Genomic DNA, 21212 nt, shown 5'->3' on the forward strand with positions numbered 1-21212 from the left:
AGTACTCTTGCCTGGAAAATCCCACAGACGGAGGAGCCTGATGGGCTGCAGTCCATGGGGTCGCTAAGAGTCGGACACGACTGAGCGACTTCACTTTCACTTTTCACTTTTATGCATTGGAGAAGGAAATGGCAACCCACTCCAGTGTTCTTGCCTGGAGAATCCCAGGGATGGGGGAGCCTGGTGGGCTGCCATCTATGGGGTCGCACAGAGTCAGACACGACTGAAGGGACTTAGCAGCAGTAGCAGCAGCAGTAGCTATATAACACCCGGCTAAAGACTAGCAGTGAGGCATTCTTTCCGTCCTCTTCTGATGTCTATGTCAGAAGTTTTCTCTATGTCTTTTATACCTTAATAAAACTTTATTACACAAAAGCTCTAAGTGATCAAGCCTTGTCTCTGGCTCTGGATTGAATTCTCCTCCAGAGGCCAAGAATCCCGGCATCTTTCGCGGTTCAGCAACAATCTTTCAGTACCAGAGCTCTTCTAGCCACCATCACGACACCAGTCAGCTGCACAACTAGTTGAGGCATTAGCTTCATGAGAAAAATGAGTGGGAGGAATAGAAAGTGATAAATTCAACTATGGCTTCATAACCTATTACAGAGACAAGGGTATTGGTAGCTATTTTTTACAGCTCTCTTTATAGCTATATTTCTATAGTTATATGATAAGAAATTATGTCTTTTTTCTTCTTCCTTTTCCACTACCACTTTGTATAAAAAGTGATGGCAGAATTCATCATTGTAACACTGTGTTTCGAATTATGAAGGGCCACATCTAGAGCTGATGAAAAAGACAATGTATCAACTGGAAGTCTGCTATTGGCTGTTCAATCACTCAGTCATGTCCAACTCTTTGCTACCCCATGGACTGCAGCACACCAGACTTCTCTCCTAGTACTGTAGCAGCGCTAAATTTCCTGATTTTGACAATTGTTCTATGGTTATAGAGGACAAAATCCTTGTTCTCGTGAAATATTTAGACAAAAGGGCATAACGTCCTAAATTTATTATCAAATGAATCAGCAAGGAAAGAGACAGAGAGGAAGAAACTATAAAAATGCATATACAGTAAAATTTAAACAAATGGTAACCATGGGTAAAGGTTACATGATAGTTCTTTGTACTACTGTTTCAACTATTCAGTAAGTTTGAAATTACAGCAAAATTATTTTTAATGAGAGGTAAGTACTAGATGGGGTGGGAGGGAGGATAAGTACTTTTCAGTTATTAATTATGATCTCTCAAAGCCAGAGTCTATTGAAATGATTTATCCTATTAATAAGGAAAAAACTCAAGCTATTTATCAAAGTTGTCTAATTGATTCTAGGGGTGTTTCAGGAAAAGAGAGAGCAATTCCTCAAGGCCATTCAAAGAAAAGGGGTAATTGCTTTCCAAAGACAAAATGATTCTCTCTTCCCCAAAAAGACACATGGCATCTGATGTCTTCGATCACAGTCCAAAAGAGCATTTTCTCTTCCTCTTCCATCTCATCTCTGTTTCTACAGTGAACTAAGTCCTGCAGTCAAAAACATTAATTTATAGTTAACCACAAATTACTATAGAAAACCAACAACAAAAAAATTTACAAAATTCCATTTCACCTTTTCTTCTTAGTGTTTATTGAAGCAATCAATTCTCTTCTTGCAGATACAATTATAGGTTTTATCGCAATCAATAGTTTCTATTCTTGTTGAGGTTAAAAATGCACATTCATATTTCCCAAAACGATGATCCATTATTGTCAAATTACTGTAAGACAGAAAACATACATGGTCAACTGTTTAATTCTGCAGCTTACAACAATATAAATCATATTTTTAAATCTATTTTCTAAATATCTGGCCTATGGAAATATTAATAATAAGTTCATCACTAAAAGATTTTTGGGACTTCCATAATGGTCCAGTGACTAAGATTCCATACTCCCAATGCAATGGGGCTGGGTTTGATCCTTGGTCAGGAAACTAGATCCCACATGCCAACAAGCCACAACTAAGAATTTACATGCAACAATGAAAGATCCTGTATATTTGAAACTAAGCATCGGCTCAGCCAAATAAATAAATAAACTAAAAGATTTTCTATTGCTCTTTTCCCATTAAATAGAATAACATCTTCTTGATCACATCTATAACCTCACATGTTTCACACTGGGAATTTTTGATCAGAGAGCAATATTGCTAGTTGGGATCATGACATAGTAACCTGCTTTCTTGTGTTAATTTTTTCAATTAAAATGAGATATTTAAAAGTAGAGGAACTGAATTTCTATGATACAGGTAACAAGGGTGCATGCAAATATAATTTAAGAAGAAAAAGTAGAATCAGAATATAGGCAGAGATGAAGTTGTTGAATGGATGTTTTATATCTTTTCTTTCCCTCTCTCCCAGTTAGCTATGGGGCTGTTACCCCCAGAGCTAATAGTTACTAACTAAAACATTAAAATTTCACTGAAAAAATATCTAAAACAAGATCTGTATTTCAGCAAAGTGGTAGATTAGGGGAGAACTATCTTCCTGTTGAAAATAGTTTAAAATACTGAAAAAAAATTTTTAAACCTCTTGAGTAAGTTCATGGACTGGCAATAGGCAGATTCATGCTCAGACTATGAGGGTTAAGCAACGATGGAAACCCAGAAGGGTAAGTGAAGCACTGAAACCAGTCTTTCCCTTAGATGTAGCAGACTAAAGAACGAATTCTGCCCAAGATGAAAATTCTATTGGGTTGGTCAAAAAAGTTCATAACATCTTACAGAATAACCCAAACTTTGTGGCCAACTCAATGCATAGAAAACAAGCTACCAAAAGGGTTGAGACAAAAGTGATATATTTCCAATACAAACTACCTTAGAACTGTCTCGAACCTTGAATTTAAGCAGAAAAGAAAAGGAATAATCCCACCTAACAATCCAAAATCACAAACCACACCTCATGCAATCTGCATTTGCTATATTACCTAGGTGAAACTCCAGTACTTTGGCCACCTCATGCGAAGAGTTGACTCATTGGAAGACTCTGATGCTGGGAAGGATTGGGGGCAAGAGGAGAAGGGGACGACAGAGGATGAGATGGCTGGATGGCATCACTGACTCGATGGACATGAGTCTCAGTGAACTCCGGGAGTTGGTGATGGACAGGGAGGCCTGGCATGCTACAATTCATGGGGTCGCAAAGAGTCGGACACGACTGAGTGACTGATCTGATCTGATCTGATATTACCTAGGAATACTTGAATATGCTATAGGTAAAAAGAGAAACAACTAAGGAAGATAAATAAAACTAAATAGCTTGTGAAGCACAAGCAGAAAGTACCAGATGTGTTAAGTAAGTTAGTAACTTATGTGATTTGTTAGATATAGTAAGCAGAGGGCTTCTCTTAGCAGTAAAGAACCCACCTGCCAATGGAGATATAGGTTCAATCACTGGGTTGGGAAGATCCCCTGGAGAAGGAAATGGCAACCCACTCCAGTATTCTGACCTGGAAACTTCCATAGACAGAGAAATCTGGTGGGCTACAGTCCAAGGGTTAGACACAACTGAGCAACTGAGCACAAAGACAAAGAGTAAGTAGAACTTATGTGTGCTGAACACAGGAAAGGAAGAAAGAATCAAGCAGACATAAACTATCATACATAAAATATACATGATGAAATAGACACTCTACATTCAGTTTTAAGTTTGTCACCCATGGGTGACACTCATTCTGGCCCCCTGCCTGAGGAACTCCAATAGAATCCATAGCTGCCCCTCAGGTTAATTGCAAAGCTGCAGCTCTTACCAGGCATGCTTGCTCCTGTATCCACCCAGTAGAAAAAAGGTATGTGCTGGCCACAAGAACCTTCTGTCTGTTGGCCCCTTACTAAAAATCTCAAGTCTGGCCCTTCCATCATTATCAGGGAAGTGTGATACCACAGAGCTAGGTCAGATGACGAGTGTGTAACTTAGGATCCAGGTCATCTTTTCACACACTTGCCCCTTCTCCTAACTGTGACAACCTATCCCATTCCATCCAAGTGTGATAGGCTATCCCATTTCTTTCCCCTTGCATAGTGCTATGTGTTTAACATGGATTTGATTAATTATGCAATGTGAACATCTTATTTTGGCCCTGAAAGTGTTCACCTGAAACTGTACTCACAGACTATGATTACATTAAGGTTGTTTCCTGAATGACATCTCTTGTAGGTTTGCAGCCCAGAATCACACTACTTGCAGAGCCCAAATTTAGAATTAAAAACTGCTCAGATTCACAATGCCCCAAGACAGCCAACAAAGGCAAATTTTTTCCTTGAGGAAGCCACCTTCATCTCAATCCTCAAATAATTTCCAGAGGCTCAAAAAAAAAAAAAAATCACTAACCACTACAAAGAAAATGACATCATGAACAAAAGACATGATAGGTTGGACCCACAAAACTTCAAATATTAAAACGATCAGATACCAAATATAAATTGAGGATGATAAATATCTTTCAAGAAATCAATAAATTCAAGACAGTTTGAAATCATGAGTAACTAGCAAGCAGATTTGAAGATATAAGAGAACTCTTAGACATAAAAAATGTAACAGTTCAGATTTTTTTTAAAAAATCATTGAATAGCAGATTATAACTAAATGTAAACGCAAGAGTTCACAAAGTACTGCACTTAATAGAAGGACTACAGAGAGGATGTGGGTGTGTATATGTGTATACGCATGCATGTGTGTATGTTTATATTCACATTTATGTTTGTTTCTAATTAATGTAAACTACTAATACAAAGGCTTCCCCATGGCTCAATGGTAAAGAATCTGCATGCAAAGCAGGAGATGCAGGAGACACGGATTCAATCCCTGGGTTGGGAAGATCCCCTGGAGAAAGGAATGGCAACCCACTCCAGTATTCTTGCTTGGGAAATCCCATGGACAGAGGAGCTAGGTGGGCTACAGTCCCTGGGGCCGCAAAAGTCAGACAGGACTTAGTGACTAAACCATTGCACCACCACTAATACAAAGGAGTTTCAAGTGAATTTTGAGGATACTCAAAATACTTATTTGCGGTTGTGGAAGGGATCACTATGGCTAATTCAGAATGGTTCAATCACCTTACCTAATGATTCTGTCTTAGTCTGGGGTCCTCATAACACATGCTTCTGAACATCTGTTTAGCATCATAATTTTATATTAATAACTCTGTATGATGCTTCTCTTCCTTTTTAACTATACTTCCTGAAACACTTTTTAAATCATTCTCCTTCTTCTTACTAATGACTTCTACCTGAAAATGAGTTGAGCTACATGAAGATTCTTTTTAGAAACAGTCATTCCAACCCAACGCCAATATTAGAGTTTGAATGCATCCTGGAAACTTACAGTCTAGAAGGTATGCCATTGTCAATCCATTTCCACCTATTTTCCATTTTGCTAAATGATAATCCAATCCAGTAGGAATTTTGACAAGTCTGGGGTTGAAGGAGGTTCTATTAAGGAAACAAAACATATCATGGGACTACATTACCATCTGGTAAATGAATGAAAATAAAGTCAGGTAAAAGATCCAGCTGTTTCTACTACCAGTGGTCTGATAATTTCTACATGATCCTTCATTCCTCCTTCCTCAAAGACCCTCTCTTCCTTCAACCCCTGTATTTTCATTTTCCAAATTAATTTTCATCTAATAGTTTATTTCTGTTACAAATGGCTGCCAGTCTAATAGGTTATTTAAAATGTGGAAAAGTTTAAATCTAAATATCTAACAATAGAAGAGTTGTTAAATAATACATGACATTTTATGAAACCATTCAAAGTCATGCTCCAGAGAAAACTTAAGGGTTAAGAAAAATAATCATTACATATTTCAAGTGAAAGAAGAAATCTTTTAAACAAATTATTAAAATAACAAATGTTTGTGGGGATGTGGGCATTAGAGCCTTCAACTTCATAAAAAAAAAAAAAGACTTGCTGTAATTCAGTAGTTGGAAGGGGTAGAGGGAAACAGGACCATATTTGGAAATATTTACTATGAACCCAAATGTAATATATCAAAGTGACATAGTACATAATGTATGGTCAAATGACTGAATATATTTCTAAACATAATTTTAATTATTTTAGTGCAACAAACATAAAAAATTATTTTATGACTTGACATCATAATCCTTTCATGTTATGATTTAAAATATCTGCTAGATTTGCATAGAAATTTTGTTTTATTTTTCTAGATAAAAGTAGAGATTTCAGACTGATAGTTGCAACCGTTTCTCTATAAAAACACATTTTGTGTGTGTGGATAGTTTTTATTTGCAATAAATTTAAAAGATAAATGCAATATTATTGTCACTGTATTTTCTCTTTTTACAATTCTTTTGAGAGATACACATATTGATATAATATATACAAATATTGATCAAGTAAATGCTACCTACATGTGTGCATGCTCAGTTACTCAGTTGTGTCTGACTCTTGAGACCCCAGACTGTAGCCTGCCAGACTCCTCTGTCCATGGGATTATCCTGGCAAGAATACTGGAGTGGGTTGCCATTACCTCCTCCAGAACGTTGCCTACAGATGCAATGAAAATTACCATAAAGCTAATTTGTAAAACTACCACCACTTTTATGTTTCTCATTCTTATCTATATTTTGCAGGTGGGAAAACTGAGGCCCAGAGCAGTTAAGTACTTTGCCTAGGGTCACCCAGCTCCTAAGCAGCAGAACTGAATTCAGTACCAGGCGGTCTGGCTCCTGGATTCCTAATAGTAACTACTAAACTACACTGCCTTTGGGTTTTCGGTTACCACCTTATATGAAAAAAATAACTGTTGGCTCCAGGCTGCCATTTACCAAAGGGTTAAGACTTCCCTGGTGGCTCAGATGGTAAAGCATCTGCCTACAATGCGGGAGACCCAGCTTCGAGTCCTGGGTTGGGAAGATACCCTGGAGAAGGAAATGGCAATCCACTCCAGTACTATTGCCTGGAAAATCCCATGGACAGAGAAGCCTGGTAGGCTACAGTCTGTGGGGTCGCAAAGAGTCGGACATGACTGAGCAACTACACTTCACTAAGAACTTCATCAAAGGAAAGGTATGCTTTTTTTTCAGAGTCCTAAGTAAAGGAGATGATTGCAAAGACCCAAATTGCATCTTAAAGGGGGTTTCCATTTTGGAAATAATCGTGCTCATCTTGATAGATAATATGTATTGAATGCTTATAAAATAGCAAGATCATATTCTTATTAGTAGGCAAGTTCTTCTGCTCACTAAATTTTTGTCTTTTTTATGGAAAACAAGAAGGTATTTCAGAATAGCATTCACCAAGAGGGAAATATTTACTAGGGATTGTGATGAATGCCACACTTAGCTCATCAGTTTGGATCTCCAAGAAGCAACTGCCACTCCTATCCTCAAGGAGGCTCTCTGTGATACAGTCTTCATGTTCTTCAGTTCTTAATTTTAAGTAATTAGTTTAACAGAAGGAAAGACCAAAGATATTTCACTAGGAAAATCTGTTTGATTTTTTTTTTTTTTGAGACTCTTAACTATACAATTTTTGTTCACTTGACAGTCATGACACAAGGAATAACTGAAGGTTCCTCTTTCTAAACTCCCCCATTTTCTCAGTATCTTGGGCCCAAAGGTGAGAGACAGAGGCCTAGAGGATAAAAGTACATATAACAATCCATGATACCAGTTCTTTTGCATCATCTATCTTCAAAAGACATGAATTGTGACTTTGGCAAGTCTGGTAACATCCCATCCAGTTATTAGTTTCAGCAGTAAAGTAGTAACAGTTTACTCCCCAGCACCACCAGGAGACTTCCTTGAGTTTGCCTATAATACATAAGGTGAAGCATTAAACATCTTTTCATCCGGTATTTTGTTAAGCAGAGGAAGATATTTATTATGAAAAATCTTAACAGCTATCAATAATGATAATGTGAATTTCATCAGAAGTCTGGAATGCCAAGAGAACTCTGCATTCCCATAGTCTTTGCAGCACTATTCACAATAGTCTAGAAATGGAATGTCCATTGATGGATGAAGAAAATGTGATCTAGTCTAAAGGGAATATTAATTTTCCAGCACTGGGCTTCTGAGATATGAAAACAGAGATAGAGAACAATTGAGAAGCACATTCTTGATTAACCAAAGGTGACTACTTTTACAGAATCAACATTGTTTTTATTGCCCTGTATCAAGAAACATAACAATTAACAATGCCATGTTTACTTTTTTGTCTATTGCCAAAACTAAATATAGAGTTCATACATATAAAAAATAAAGGGAATATTACTCAGCCTTAAGAATGAAATCTTGCCATCAGTAACTGCATGGATGAAACCAGGATAATTATGCTAAGTGAAATAAGCCAATGACAAAGGGCAAATATTGCATGATTCCACTTGTATGAGATATAAAAAGTAGTCAGACAGAAAGTAGAAAAGGGGTAGCTGGGGGAGGGGAAAGGGCTGTTGTTTCATGGGTACACAGTTTCAGTTACTCAAGGTGAACAAATTCTAGAGATCTGCTGTACAACAGGGTGCCTGCAGCTAATAATGAACCAAACACTTAAAAACTTGTTAAAAGGGCAGACCTCATGCTAAGTGTTCTTACCACAGAGCAGAAAGGGACATAAGAAAACTTTTGAAGGTGATAGATACGCCTATTACCCTAATTGTGGATGTTTTTACCCATATATACATATGTCCCAACTCATCAAGTTGCATACATTAGTTATATGTAGCTTTTTGCATATTAATAATACCTCAGAAAAGCTGTTTTTATAATAATAAAATTAACTTTATAAATGTTTAGAGATTCTGAAATGCCTTCTAAAGAAAATTAAAATTATTCTTTGGAAATTTTTCTTGTCCTCATTGCTTAAAATATACCAAATCAAAATATTATTCATCCCTCAAAGTACGTTTATGATTATTTATAGAAGATAAAACTAACAGTCTAATAAAGAAAACATTTAAATTGTTACAAATGCAATGCAATAATATACAACATTAAAAAACATGTTTGTGAGGAGTATTTAAAACTATGGAAGAGGCTTCCCTGGTGGCTCAGGGGTAAAGAATTTGCCTGGAAATGCGGGAGATCCAGGCTCAAGCCCTAATCTGGGAAGATCCCACATTCCATGGAGCAACTAAGCCCATGTGCCATGACTATCAAGCCTGTGCTCCAGAGCCTGGGAGCCGCAACTATTGAGCCCCTGTGCCGTGACTACTGAAGCCAGTGTGCCCTAGAGCACATGCTCCACACCAAGAGAAGGCTCCACAATGAGAAGTCTACATACTGCAACTAGAGAGTAGCCCCGACTAGTCACAACTAGTGAAAAGCCCGTGCAGCAACAAAACCCAGCACAGCCAAAAGTAAACAATTTAAAAAAAAAAAGGCTACGGAAAAATGGCCACAGAAGGGGAAAAAAACAAGATGTGAACTTTTCTACAGCATGAAATCTAAATTTTTTATAGGTAGTAAAAAAATAAAACAAAAGAAACAAAAAAATAAAATATTATTAATTCTTCAGCAATAGAAACAGTACATTTCTACTAACAACCATACCTAAATAATATGAAATATGCAAAATCTCTTTGTATAATAAACACTAAACAAAATATTTAGAAGTTCATTAATCGGGCCGATTCATTCCATCATTATGCATAACAGAGTTTATTATTGTATGAGATTTAATATTATTTCTTAGATGTTTTGAATAGTATCATCACACAGTGTTACACAAACATCAACACTCTGGCAAGTCTTGTAGACGTATTAGAAGGAATACGCGTGTGCATCCTCAGTCACTTCAGTCTTGTCTGACTCTCTGCGATCCTACGGACTGTAGCCTGCCAAGATCCTCAGTCCATGGGATTCTCTAGGCAAGAATACTGGAGTGTGTTGTCATGCCCTCCTCCAGGGAATCTTCCCTACCCAGGGATTGAACCCATGTCTCCTGCATCACCTGCATTACAGGCAGGTTCTTTACCGCTGAGCCGCCAGGGAAGCCCCCTGGAGGGAGTACATATTGATCATAAAATAGATCAAATATCTGAAGTCAGTGCAGAATGGAAACACAAACACACAGTTATCTTTATGACAGCATACAAATAAAATGACTTGCATTTATTTTAGCCTAAATGTATTTTTACTGATAGTTTCCATATTTCATGTCAGCAACAAAGTTGAAGCGTCTACTTTGCCTGCAGGTCCAAAGCAATCCAAATTTTCAGGGGCCCTGATATAATACTATTTCACCTTCTGGGAGCATAAGAAGGCAAGAACCGAAATTGAGTTTGAGAAGTATAAGACTATTCATCCAAACATGATTCCTGGCATCTCAATCCTGTATTTGAGATAAGCAAACTCAAATAACCACTCTACATCTAAGAAGCACAAATTAAAAGTTGTCTATCAGACCTGGATCCTAACACATAACATAAGCCTGTATTAAGCCTCAAAACTTTTGGAGGAGAAATAAGTAATGGAAAATTGTGCAATCTTAAATTCAAGATTTCCTCAATACCTGTATTTGGCAAAGATTCTGAAGACTTTTCGTGATAGCACCCCTTCTTTTCTGTAAAGACCAAGTCCAATCCTTTTATTTGCTGAAGAGTTTCATTTAGTCTATCACATTCTGAAGTCTTCTTTGTCAAAAGCTGCTTCTTTAAGTAGTTGTCGTTTTGCATAACATCATACTTCTTACTGAGGTTCCGTAGAGTTTCCTCCTGTTGATGTTTTTCTTGAATATACTGGAAAACTAAAATTAACAGCATAGATATAATTTTTAAAGTACTGATAAAGCTTCACTGTTGAAATTAGGACAGGAGAAAAGAAATCCCACTTTGACAACCAACCTATTTCATTCCTTTAATTATTAATTTTACATTTAGAAAGTAACACCTCTACAATGTGACGATATAAATTGAAACACCAGATTTCTCACTATGGGCCACCTAAGTGTAGAATAAATAAGTCATGATTTCTAAATAAAATTATGATGGTACCATCTAAGCATTCAGTTCAATTTCTTTGTAAGTTAGTGTGTCGTCTACAAATAGGTACCAAAGGAGAAACTGACCAACACTTAGCAACACATAAAAGTCTACACTAAACAGCATGAAGAAATTGCACTAATATCATTGGAATATACAGAATATCCATAAGAAAAAAGAGAGGAAGACCCAAATACATAGTTTTATCTGAGTGTAAGATATTAGTACTTTTCCCCAAAGATGTCAAGGAACTCAAATGAAAGCTAAAGGGCACATTCAATATCATCTAACATCCATGCATAGACTCACTCATTTTACTAAATCATTTCCTTATTATAGATTTTTAAAAAATTAAGAGAAAGTCATAATTCACTTTCAAACAGTTGTTTCTCAAAGAATTTGTATCTGAGATTCAAAGTGGTATAAATTTAGAAGGCGGAATATTACAATAGTTCCCCCTTAACCTTGGTTTTGCTTTCTGCAGTTTGAGTTACCCCATCAACCACAACCTGAAAATATTAAATGGAAAATTCTATAAATAAGTAATTCATAAGTTTTAAATTGCACGCAGTTCCGCATAGTGTGATGGAAACTCGCGCCATCCCTCTTGTGTTCCCCAGGAGGGGGAATCATTCCTTTGTCGAGCGTATCCCACTCTCATCAGTCACTTGGTAGCCTTCATCAGATGGCTGTCGGGGTATGCAGTGCTTGTATTCAACCCCTATTTCACTTAATAATGGTCTGAAATCACAACAGTAGTGATGCTCGCAATTCAGATATTCTCTTACTGTGCTTAAACTATAAATTAAACTTTATCGTAGGTGTGTATGAATAGGAAAAAACCATAGTATGTACAGGGTTCAGTGCTATCTGTGATTTCAGGCACCACTGGGGGTCTGAGATGGTACCCCCCCATGGAAAAGGGGGTCTTCTGTGCTAAGTCCTATATCAGAAAGAATGTTAACATGCCTTATACAGAACGAGACAGCTCATTACAGCTTCAGAGATACAGGAATAGATAAACAAAATGAAAATCACACTGTGATTTTATCTGGGGAAAAAATCACTAAGAAAGAACTCCCTGGAACATTCTCTGATTATAGCCATGGAACAATGGATAGAGCATGGTTGGTACCTACACAATGAGTGGTTATTTCTAGCACTCAGACTTGGATGTATTTCAGTTACTTACTCTTTATACCCAGCACGGTGACTGTCATCAAGAGAAGTAAACAGAGGATCCCAAGAGTCACTGCAATGCCATGCCAGGGCACTGAAGACTCTAAATAAAGAAGGAAGAAAGTGATCATTGAGGACAGAGCCCGACCCACTACTCATCTCAACCTGGACACCATTTGAAACATAGAAACAATCTTCTCTAAAAATTTTCAGAAACTACCCTGGTGGTCCAGTGCTTTAGAATCTGCCTTGCAATGCAGGCGATACCAGTTCAATCCCTGGTCCAGGAAGATTCCACATGCTGCGGGGCAACTAATCCCATGCACCACAACTACGGAGCCTGTGTGCTACAACTTCTGAAGCCCTTGCGCCCTAGAACCTCTGTGTGTATGTGTGTGTGTGTGTGTGTGTGTGTGTGTGCGTGTCAGTAGTCTGACTCTTTGCGATCCCAGGGACTGTAGCCCACCAGGCTCCTCTGTCCATGGGATTTCTCAGACAAGAGTTCTGGAGTGGGTTGCCATTTCCTGGTCCAGGGGATTTTCCCAACTCAAGGATCAAACCCTGCATTGGTAGGAGAATTCTTTACCACTGTGCCACCTGGTAAGCCCCTGTGCTCTTCAGCAAAAGAAGCTTCCACAATGAAAAGCCAGCGCACGGCAACAGAGAGTAGCCCCTGCTCACTGCAACTAGAGAAAGTCCAAAAGCAGCAACCCAAGACCAGCACAGGCAAAAATAAGATACATAAAATTTAAAAAAATGTTTTACAGAAATCCATGATACAAACTGTTTTTAATTTGCCATCTAGTAATTATAGTTTTAAAGTCTCAGGGTTTTTTTACTTACATTCACCCATTGCAGAAATTGTACACCACAAAAAGAATATTGGAGGATTTTTAAAATGCTTCTGTTAGAAAAGCACAGAAGCACAGAAAGGTATGTGTGTGTGTGCATCCCTTAGAAAAGCACAGAGAGGTGTGTGTATGTCGGGGCGGGGGTGGGGGGCTGCTGTTCAATCATGTATGACTCTTTGCAACCCTATGGACTGTAGCCTGCCAGGCTCCTCTGTCCACAAAAGCACAGATGGCAATAAACACAATACTCATTTATGAGAATCCACAATGACAGGCATATTTCTGTGATCACAACTAATCATGAAGAAGAAGGAAAAAGCAGGCAATATTCATGAGAAATTGGTAGCCAAGAGTGAGTATTCTGAAGCTGCAAATGTTACTGGGCTCCATCTCTTAAAGAACTTTCTAGAAATCAATTTTTCTCCATTTATCTTCAAAATTTTTTTTCTCTAGCAATGCTCTATTTATTCTCCTACTTTCAAGATCCTCTCTCTCTCTCTCTCTCTCTGTGTGTATATATATATATATATATATCCAAAATTTGTATCTCTGATGGATACTACATTAAATCAGTAAGTCATTTTCAGTTTAGAGTTTGTGACACTGTTCGAAGGTACAGAGAGAGAATGGAAAAGTTAGAATGCCCTTTTGAACATTTTTGTTTCTTCATTGCCATTAAGGTTTGGTAAATATTTAAGACACCAAAATACCTTTTGTCTGAATAAAAACACTGCTTCTAATACGTATTTCTCATGTCTTCACATTCTGTAAGACATTTGTCTAGGAATTGCAATGTTTTCTTGAGACTCCAGTCTGTCTCTTACTTTGGAAGCCCTCACAAGGGACTTCCCTGGCCCACCAGTGGTTAGGACTCCGTACTTCCAATGCAGGGGGTGCAGATTCGATTAGTTGGGGAACTAAAAAAGAGTCCTTGTGAATTTCTCTTGACCAAATTTGAATAAAAACACACTATTACCTTCTCAAGCTTAAAAGAATGCATTAATTTCTACATTCTCACAACTTTTTTTAAAAGATCATTAAAGACCATTATGGTTTCTTATTATCAACTAAACACCTAGAATATGGATAGAACTTTTTATTTCTAACGTCAAAAGTCTGACAGTCTGTAAGAGGGCTTCCCCTGGTGGCTCAGCGGTAAAGAATCCGCCGGCAGTGCAGGAGCCACAGGAGATACAGGTTCAATCCCTGGTTTGGGAAGATCCCCTGGAGGAGAAAATGGCAACTCACTCTGGTATTCTTCCCTGGGAAATGCCATGGACAGAGGAGCCTGATGGGCTACAGTCCATGGGGTCACAGAGAGTTGGACACGACTGAAGTGACTTAGCAAGCACACAAGAGTCAGGTGAGTCTAGATGTCTGAAATGTGTACCTTTTTCCTCAGTCTCGTCAGGTCTTTGAGTACCATCAGGTCTTAATCTGTTTTGTGACTCTGAAGGTGATTGAAGAAATCTCAGGGTGGAATAAGTCACTTCTTGATCACTCATCTCTAGAGTAAACAAATATATGTTTTGCATTAAAACTTTCAACTGAATGATTTCATTCCAAAGAAAAATTAAAATGTCAGTTTGTAAAATATACTAGGATTAAGAAGATTATGCGTGTGCACGCATGTGGATGTGTGCTCAGTAATTCCTTCAAGGGCCTAAAGTATGTAGACTGAGCCTGATTTATATAAGAAATGAGAAACTTTCAATATTTTTGCTAAAGTCATTTATACTCTTAGTAACTATAGACATATTATTAGAAAATATGGGAAGAATTTTTTTTAATTTACTGATAGATTAAATAGGCTGGGTCCTATTCCATTTAGCTCAAAATGTTCATATACAAAAACATACATATACAAGTGTTAGGCAAAGTGATACCATCACAAATTACTGAGATACTTTTAAAACTATTAATTCAAAAAACAAAAATTATTTTTTTTGAGATTTTGAAAAACATAAATATCTTGGCTTGAAAAGTATATGTATATACATATACATATATATTATGTATTCAGATCTACATTATTGATAGTAAAATGTTCTTAGAAGGATTGGAATATCAGTTTGTGATAATTATTTCTTGACCTGAGTAGATAAATATACTGTGTTGTTCTTTTCAATGATAACATGACTCTACCAAAGTATGTCCCATATACTATCTGCAAAAGAAAATTATTGGGGGTTAACACTGCACATTGGTTAACATTTCAGATTCCAGTGCCTCGGGGGAAATGTGCCGAATAAAAATCTCTTACATTAGACCCCAGACACGTGGATTTTTAATCCCAAACGATTCTGTGCATATTAAACTTAAAGAAATAATCTTCTAGCTGCCAGAGAAGCCTATGTGAAAATAAAATTTGTTAACAGGCAGTCTTTAGTTAATACCCATAAAGGACTCTATCAGTTGATATCAATATAAAAAGAAACTTTAAACTGTAGATATTTATGACGTACCTTGTTTTAAATCAGTGTGAAAAGATGCTAATAAACAGTAAAAATGGAAAACAAATAGCACATGTAACTATATTCTTTAATTCTTTTCCTTAGTATCTAAACTTGATTACTCACATGAACACTTCAAGATTGATAAGACAATATGTAAATCATTAGACCTAAATAAAAAGTTATTGACCCCCCAAATCCCTTTTTATTTTGATAATACAAAGCAAAAAATCATAACCAATTTTTTTAAAAGAAAATAATTTTCCATAAATGCTGAACTACAGTTTTCATCTCCATAGAGTGAATGCAGTTCTAATCCAATCGATTTTTTAAAAACATGCTTTCCTATCCCTCCTATATTCATGCCAAGTCATTTATAATAAACTATCATATTCCAAGAATCTTTTTTCTCTAAACTCTTTTGTTTTAAATAAGTAGGACTAATAGATACTCAGCTACAAAGATCTGAGACAATAAAAAGCGAACGTTACCTGTGTCTGTGCCGTTCAGTGATGCAGATGGAAAAAACTGACCAGAACAAGGTGAGAGAAGTTGGCCTTTACAATCCCCGATTCCTCGGGTGCAAGAGAGGCTGTAAAATGGAGGCGGACATGAATTGTCTTTGAATCATGCTCTAACTCAAAACTTTCTGCCCCTCCTCTTGACCAAAGTGATGAAAGGAAATTGTATGACAAAAGCTGATGTTGACGAGAAAGGAAAATGGTCATGAATATATCTTCTTCCATTTCAACTAACCAACCACTTTGGTGCATTCAAAATCTACATTGAAGGACAGAAAAAAACAAACGAACATAGCTTTGGCGGAAATAAAAAGTAAATCTTTTAACAAAAACTTGCATCCTTAGAAACTACTAGCAAAAACAACTGATTACAATGTATGTGCATAAATATAGATACATGTACACAAGAAATATTATGACTAAATAAATAACTTGTCTCTTAGGAACTTTCTCTTACAGATTGCTATTTGAAAATATAAGATTTCAGCATTGAAACATATACACTACTACATGTAAAGTAGATAGCCAGTGGGAGTTTGATGTATAACCCAGGGAACCCAAAGCCGGTGCTCTGTGACAACCTGGGGGGATGGGTTAGGGAGGGATTCAGGAGAGGGATTCAGGAGAGAGGCGTCACATGTAGGCCTATGTCTGATTCATGCTGATGTATGGCAGAGGCCATACATCACAATATTGTAAAGTAATTATCCTCCAATTAAAATGAATAAATAATTATTTAAAAAAACAGTAAAAGATTTCTTTTTCCATTTATGTTTATTGCAGATAAACGTATTTTAGAAAGTATTTTAAAACATAATTCCATTATAAAATTCAGGTGTATATGCTTCTAGTTTTTTATCTGTATGTTTTGTTTGCTATCAGAGTTGGTTTCATTCCACACACAGTACTTTTGATCTCTTGTTTTCTACTGTTTACTCATTTAAAAATATTCATCTAAAGTGTGATCTTAAAAACAATTGTATAGTTATTATCCATATAGATTATACCATAATTTATTCAGGAAATCCTGTATTGCTGGACATTTACGTTGTTTTCAACTTTTTGTGACTATAAAAAATGTTTGGCCTGTACTTTTGAATATTTTCTTAGGAAAACATTTTAAACAAAATATGGGGTCAAGGGGTATGTAAATTAAAGAGCTTTGATACATATTACCAAATGCCCCCCCAGAAAAGTTATTTCTGTTTATACAATACCAATTGTATGAAAATGATAACATTTGATATGCTTAAAAGATACTGATGAACTATTCTCCTATTTGAGTTTCATCTATGAATCTTACTTCATGAAGACATGATCTTTCAGCAAAAAGAAATCAGTTTCTGTAAGTCTGTTTCTCTGAGTCAGATCTTCCCAGAATACCCCCAAATCTCTCAGTGACATTCACTTTCATTTGATGCAGATACTGTCAGTCTTCAGGTGTACAGTTCTATGAAATCAATTTACATTGCTCTCCAAATCAGGTGATAATGGTGAATATGGAGTGTGGGGAAAGAGGAGTGATGTGGAAAACATACAGTGAAATTGATTATGCAGAGACAAACCCAGCCTACTTCACCAGGCTCTAACCACATTCCTTGCTTACCTTTCTCTTCCAGCCACAACCAAACCATCACCCTTTCTTTAGAAGGCATCCCCATTCTTCACCTCCCAGGTCTTCCCCAGACTACTTGATAAACAGTCAACTGAATGTTCTGACCACTACCACCCCCTAGGTTATGCTGCCTGTTGTCTGGTCCTCAGCTGGCTCTCTCCTGTTCTCCGATGCAACCCTTAATCTTGGAATCACCACTGAGTCTGCCATTTATCATGGTGGACAAGTGGTCAACAGAATTACCTCCCAGAACCTAATTTAATCCAATCACACAAGCAAAATTTCATGGGTAGAGTCTGGACACTTCAGGAATATTTACTGCTAGGCATTTTCTTCTCTTTACCCTCACCCCGCATTGGCTTTGTCGATCTCAAAACAGAAAGATTCTGAGCCCTCGATCCCAATGCCAGAAATGAATGAACGAATGAAGTCTGATGAGAGAACGTAGGGAGTAGGCTGGGCGAAATAGTAATGTTGTCAAAATGTGGCAGTTTAGTTCACTTCAGTCACTCAGTCGTGTCTGACTCTTTGTAACCCCATGGACTGTGGCACGTCAGGCCCCCCTGTCCATCACCAACTCCTGGAGTTTACTCAAACTCATGTCCATTGAGTTGGTGATGCCATCCAACCATCTCATCCTCTGTCATCCCCTTCTCCTCCCACCTTCAATGTTTCCCAGCATCAGGGTCTTTTCAAATGAGTCAGTTCTTTGCATCAGGTGGCCAAAGTATTGGAGTTTCAGCTTCAACATCAGTCCTTTCAATGAATATTCAGTACTGATTTCCTTTAGGATGGACTGGTTGGATCTCCTTGCAGGCCAAAGGACTCTCAAGAGTCTTCTCCAACACCACAGTGCAAAAGCATCAATTCTTCAGCGCTCAGCTTTCTTTATAGTGCAACTCTCACATCCATACATGACTACTGGAAAAACCATAGCTTTGACTAGATGGACCTTTGTTGGCAAAGTAATGTCTCTGCTTTTTAATATGTTGCCTAGGTTGGTCATAATTTTTCTTCCAAGGAGTAAGCATCTTTTAATTGCATGGCTGCAGTCACCATCTGCAGTGATTTTGGAGCCCAAGAAAATAAAGTCCGTCACTGTTTCCATTGTTTCCCCATCTATTTGCCATGCTAATTCTTGACCCATGTTTAAAATCAGGCCTGACTGAATACATAGAGCACAGATGGACTTTGAATTCAGAAGGGCCTGGATTTTCAACAAATCTCTTGCCACTGGAATTAAGTAGATCTGGCTTGAAATATCAGCCCCTCTCTTCCATGGGTGACTTGAGGCAAGTCACTTCACTTCTTTAAACCTCAGACTCACCAAAATTAAAGTAGTGATATTTGCCTCCCAAGACTGTAGGGTATATAAAGTGCTAACCAGATCTAATGCTAATGAACATTAAATATTAAATGTTATCATTTGAAGTCCAAGATTCAAATTCTTTCTAGCTGTAAAAATTTGAACATGAGACTCTTCCAAGCCTGTTTCCTCACAGGTTCAACATGAATGTCACTTACTTCATAGACCCGGAAAAAATCAGATTAGCTCTACAGGTAGGATTTCTTAGGTTTCAAAAATAAGTGAATGTTCTTTTTCTTCTCTCTGTTCAAGGAGTCTATAAATAGTGAAAGAGCCAGGACTGCAATCCAGAAATGCTGACACACTTAGCCAGGTTCTCTTTCTCAACATGTCAAGTTTGGAATGCAGATGCTTAGAAAAAAGTATGTGGAGCGGTGGGCAAGTACATATTAACACAGTGGAGGAGCTGGGAAACTTGGCAGCATTCCACTGCCTCTCTAGAAAAAAAGCATTGTGACTTAAGATCTGGTTATTTTATATCTTACCACCCCATGGAGATATTGGTGATGTTGAGCTTTTTTGTTTTGTTTTATATGCTTAGAGCTGGTAAGAGGGGGGGCAGCTCTCCTGGAGACTAGATGAGGATAGAACATTTTTTTTACTTACATACCATACTTACATTTCCTCTATATAAACTCCATACCTTGAGTACCACATTGGTCCCATTTGTTATTTTAACTGTAGCACACAGAGGACATATGATGCCTACATGTGCCATTTATGAACAAGGTGGTTAAAGAAAAGAGGAACTGACTATAAAACCTAGATTTTTCATAGTTTTGTAGAGAGACAGAATGAGGTTAATGACTAGAAAGACAAATTGTGTAGCTGTTCCCTCTAAGCTCCAGTTCATTTTTATTACTAAGCTCTGATTTCTGAGAAAGGCAAATTTCTTCCTAAATAAGAAGAGAACCAGCATCACAAAATAACAGCAGTAACTTCAGGTGGGACTCATTGAAACTCCTAGCATTGTCTTTCAATCAAAGAAGCCCAAGATGGACGCACTAAACTTCATTACACCCACTCCTTAAGAAAACAGAACAATAAAAAAAAAAAAAAAAAAAAAAATTAAAGAACATTTTGAATGTTCTTGTACACCGTCTTCTGATTTCGCTTTTGTGCAAAACACATATGACACATACACAGCATGAATACATAAAGCGTTTATTTATTTACTTCCTGGCTGCTTAAAGGTGTTATTTAGGAAACCACACATTTTACCCATCCGTTCCTGACCATATTAATTTCGTCAGCTAGAGGCTTAGCACACAGCTGCTAGTCACACCTTCAAACCTCAATGGCTTATCTTTTCACAGCAGCAGGCTGTTCTTCCTGTCCCAGCCTGAAGTGAAGGTTTCAGGAATAACCACCAGCTTCCAGGGAAATATGTTCTGCATCACTCTGTTGGGAGTAACTTCACCTGGCCATGTTCCCCCTCCCATGGTTATTTGTCCTAATGACTAAACTTTACGCCAGAGCCATATGAAATTTCCTGGCTCTTACAGTAAAAACTCCAAACAACATCTTGTTTGAAGTTTCCTGTTTCCCTAACTACCTACTTTATTAGTCCTTCTTATCTTTACAGTAAAAGCTATTCTGAGTTAAAATCTTCTATTGTCCCAACTAGGCTCCAGCCATGAACTGAACAGAAATTTTCCTTCCTCCAACTGCTAACAAAATGAGAGGAACACCTCACGAAATTAAGTAAGCATGAAAAAATCACGGCCAAAAAAAAAAAAAAAGGATTTTGGATAACTATTCAGATTCTGTGCCACTAAGAGATAAAGTCTATTCACAAGTTGAAAGGGAAAATAATTTCATGAAGCAGTGCCATAATAAAGAATTTTAATTCTTCAGAGTTCTTGCTTCTCTATGACACGGTTTGGACTATAGGCTCACCCTCAAGTCATTCGTTTATTAATTTTTAAAAATTTTTAATCTCATTGTCATATAATGCTTCATGTGTGGTAAGTCGCCTCAGCTGTGTCCGATTCTTTGTGATCCTATGGCTAGTAGTCCGCCAGGCTCCTCTGTCCATGGGAATTTCCAGGCAAGAATACTGGAGTGGGTTGCCATTTCTTTCTCCAGGGGATCTTCCCAACCCAGGGGTCAAACCCACACCTCCTGTACTGACAGGCGGATTCTTTACCACTGAGCAACCAGGGAAGCCTGGGGGAAGTTATGAATGCGGACAGAGTTAACACATTAAAGACTTTCTCATCCAAGGACTAATTCTCCGCAGTC

At 37.5% G+C, this 21212-nt stretch overlaps 1 protein-coding gene across 1 annotated transcript; it reads right to left on the reverse strand.

Annotated features, from left to right (window-relative positions):
- Positions 1-997: 997 nt before the first annotated feature.
- LOC129641400 (killer cell lectin-like receptor 2) lies at positions 998-16086 on the reverse strand. The gene is made up of 8 exons (XM_055566131.1): positions 15958-16086; positions 14404-14520; positions 12176-12265; positions 10515-10748; positions 7671-7813; positions 5358-5464; positions 1607-1754; positions 998-1521 (listed from the first exon to the last, which is right to left on the reverse strand). The coding sequence occupies exons 2-7, from the start codon at positions 14516-14518 to the stop codon at positions 1616-1618; spliced, it is 828 nt and encodes a 275-aa protein (XP_055422106.1). The 5' UTR covers positions 14519-14520; positions 15958-16086; the 3' UTR covers positions 998-1521; positions 1607-1615.
- Between the last annotated feature and the right edge of the window lie 5126 nt (positions 16087-21212).

Source organism: Bubalus kerabau, chromosome 1, assembly GCF_029407905.1.
Source record: "Bubalus kerabau isolate K-KA32 ecotype Philippines breed swamp buffalo chromosome 1, PCC_UOA_SB_1v2, whole genome shotgun sequence".
Lineage (NCBI taxonomy): Eukaryota > Metazoa > Chordata > Mammalia > Artiodactyla > Bovidae > Bubalus > Bubalus kerabau.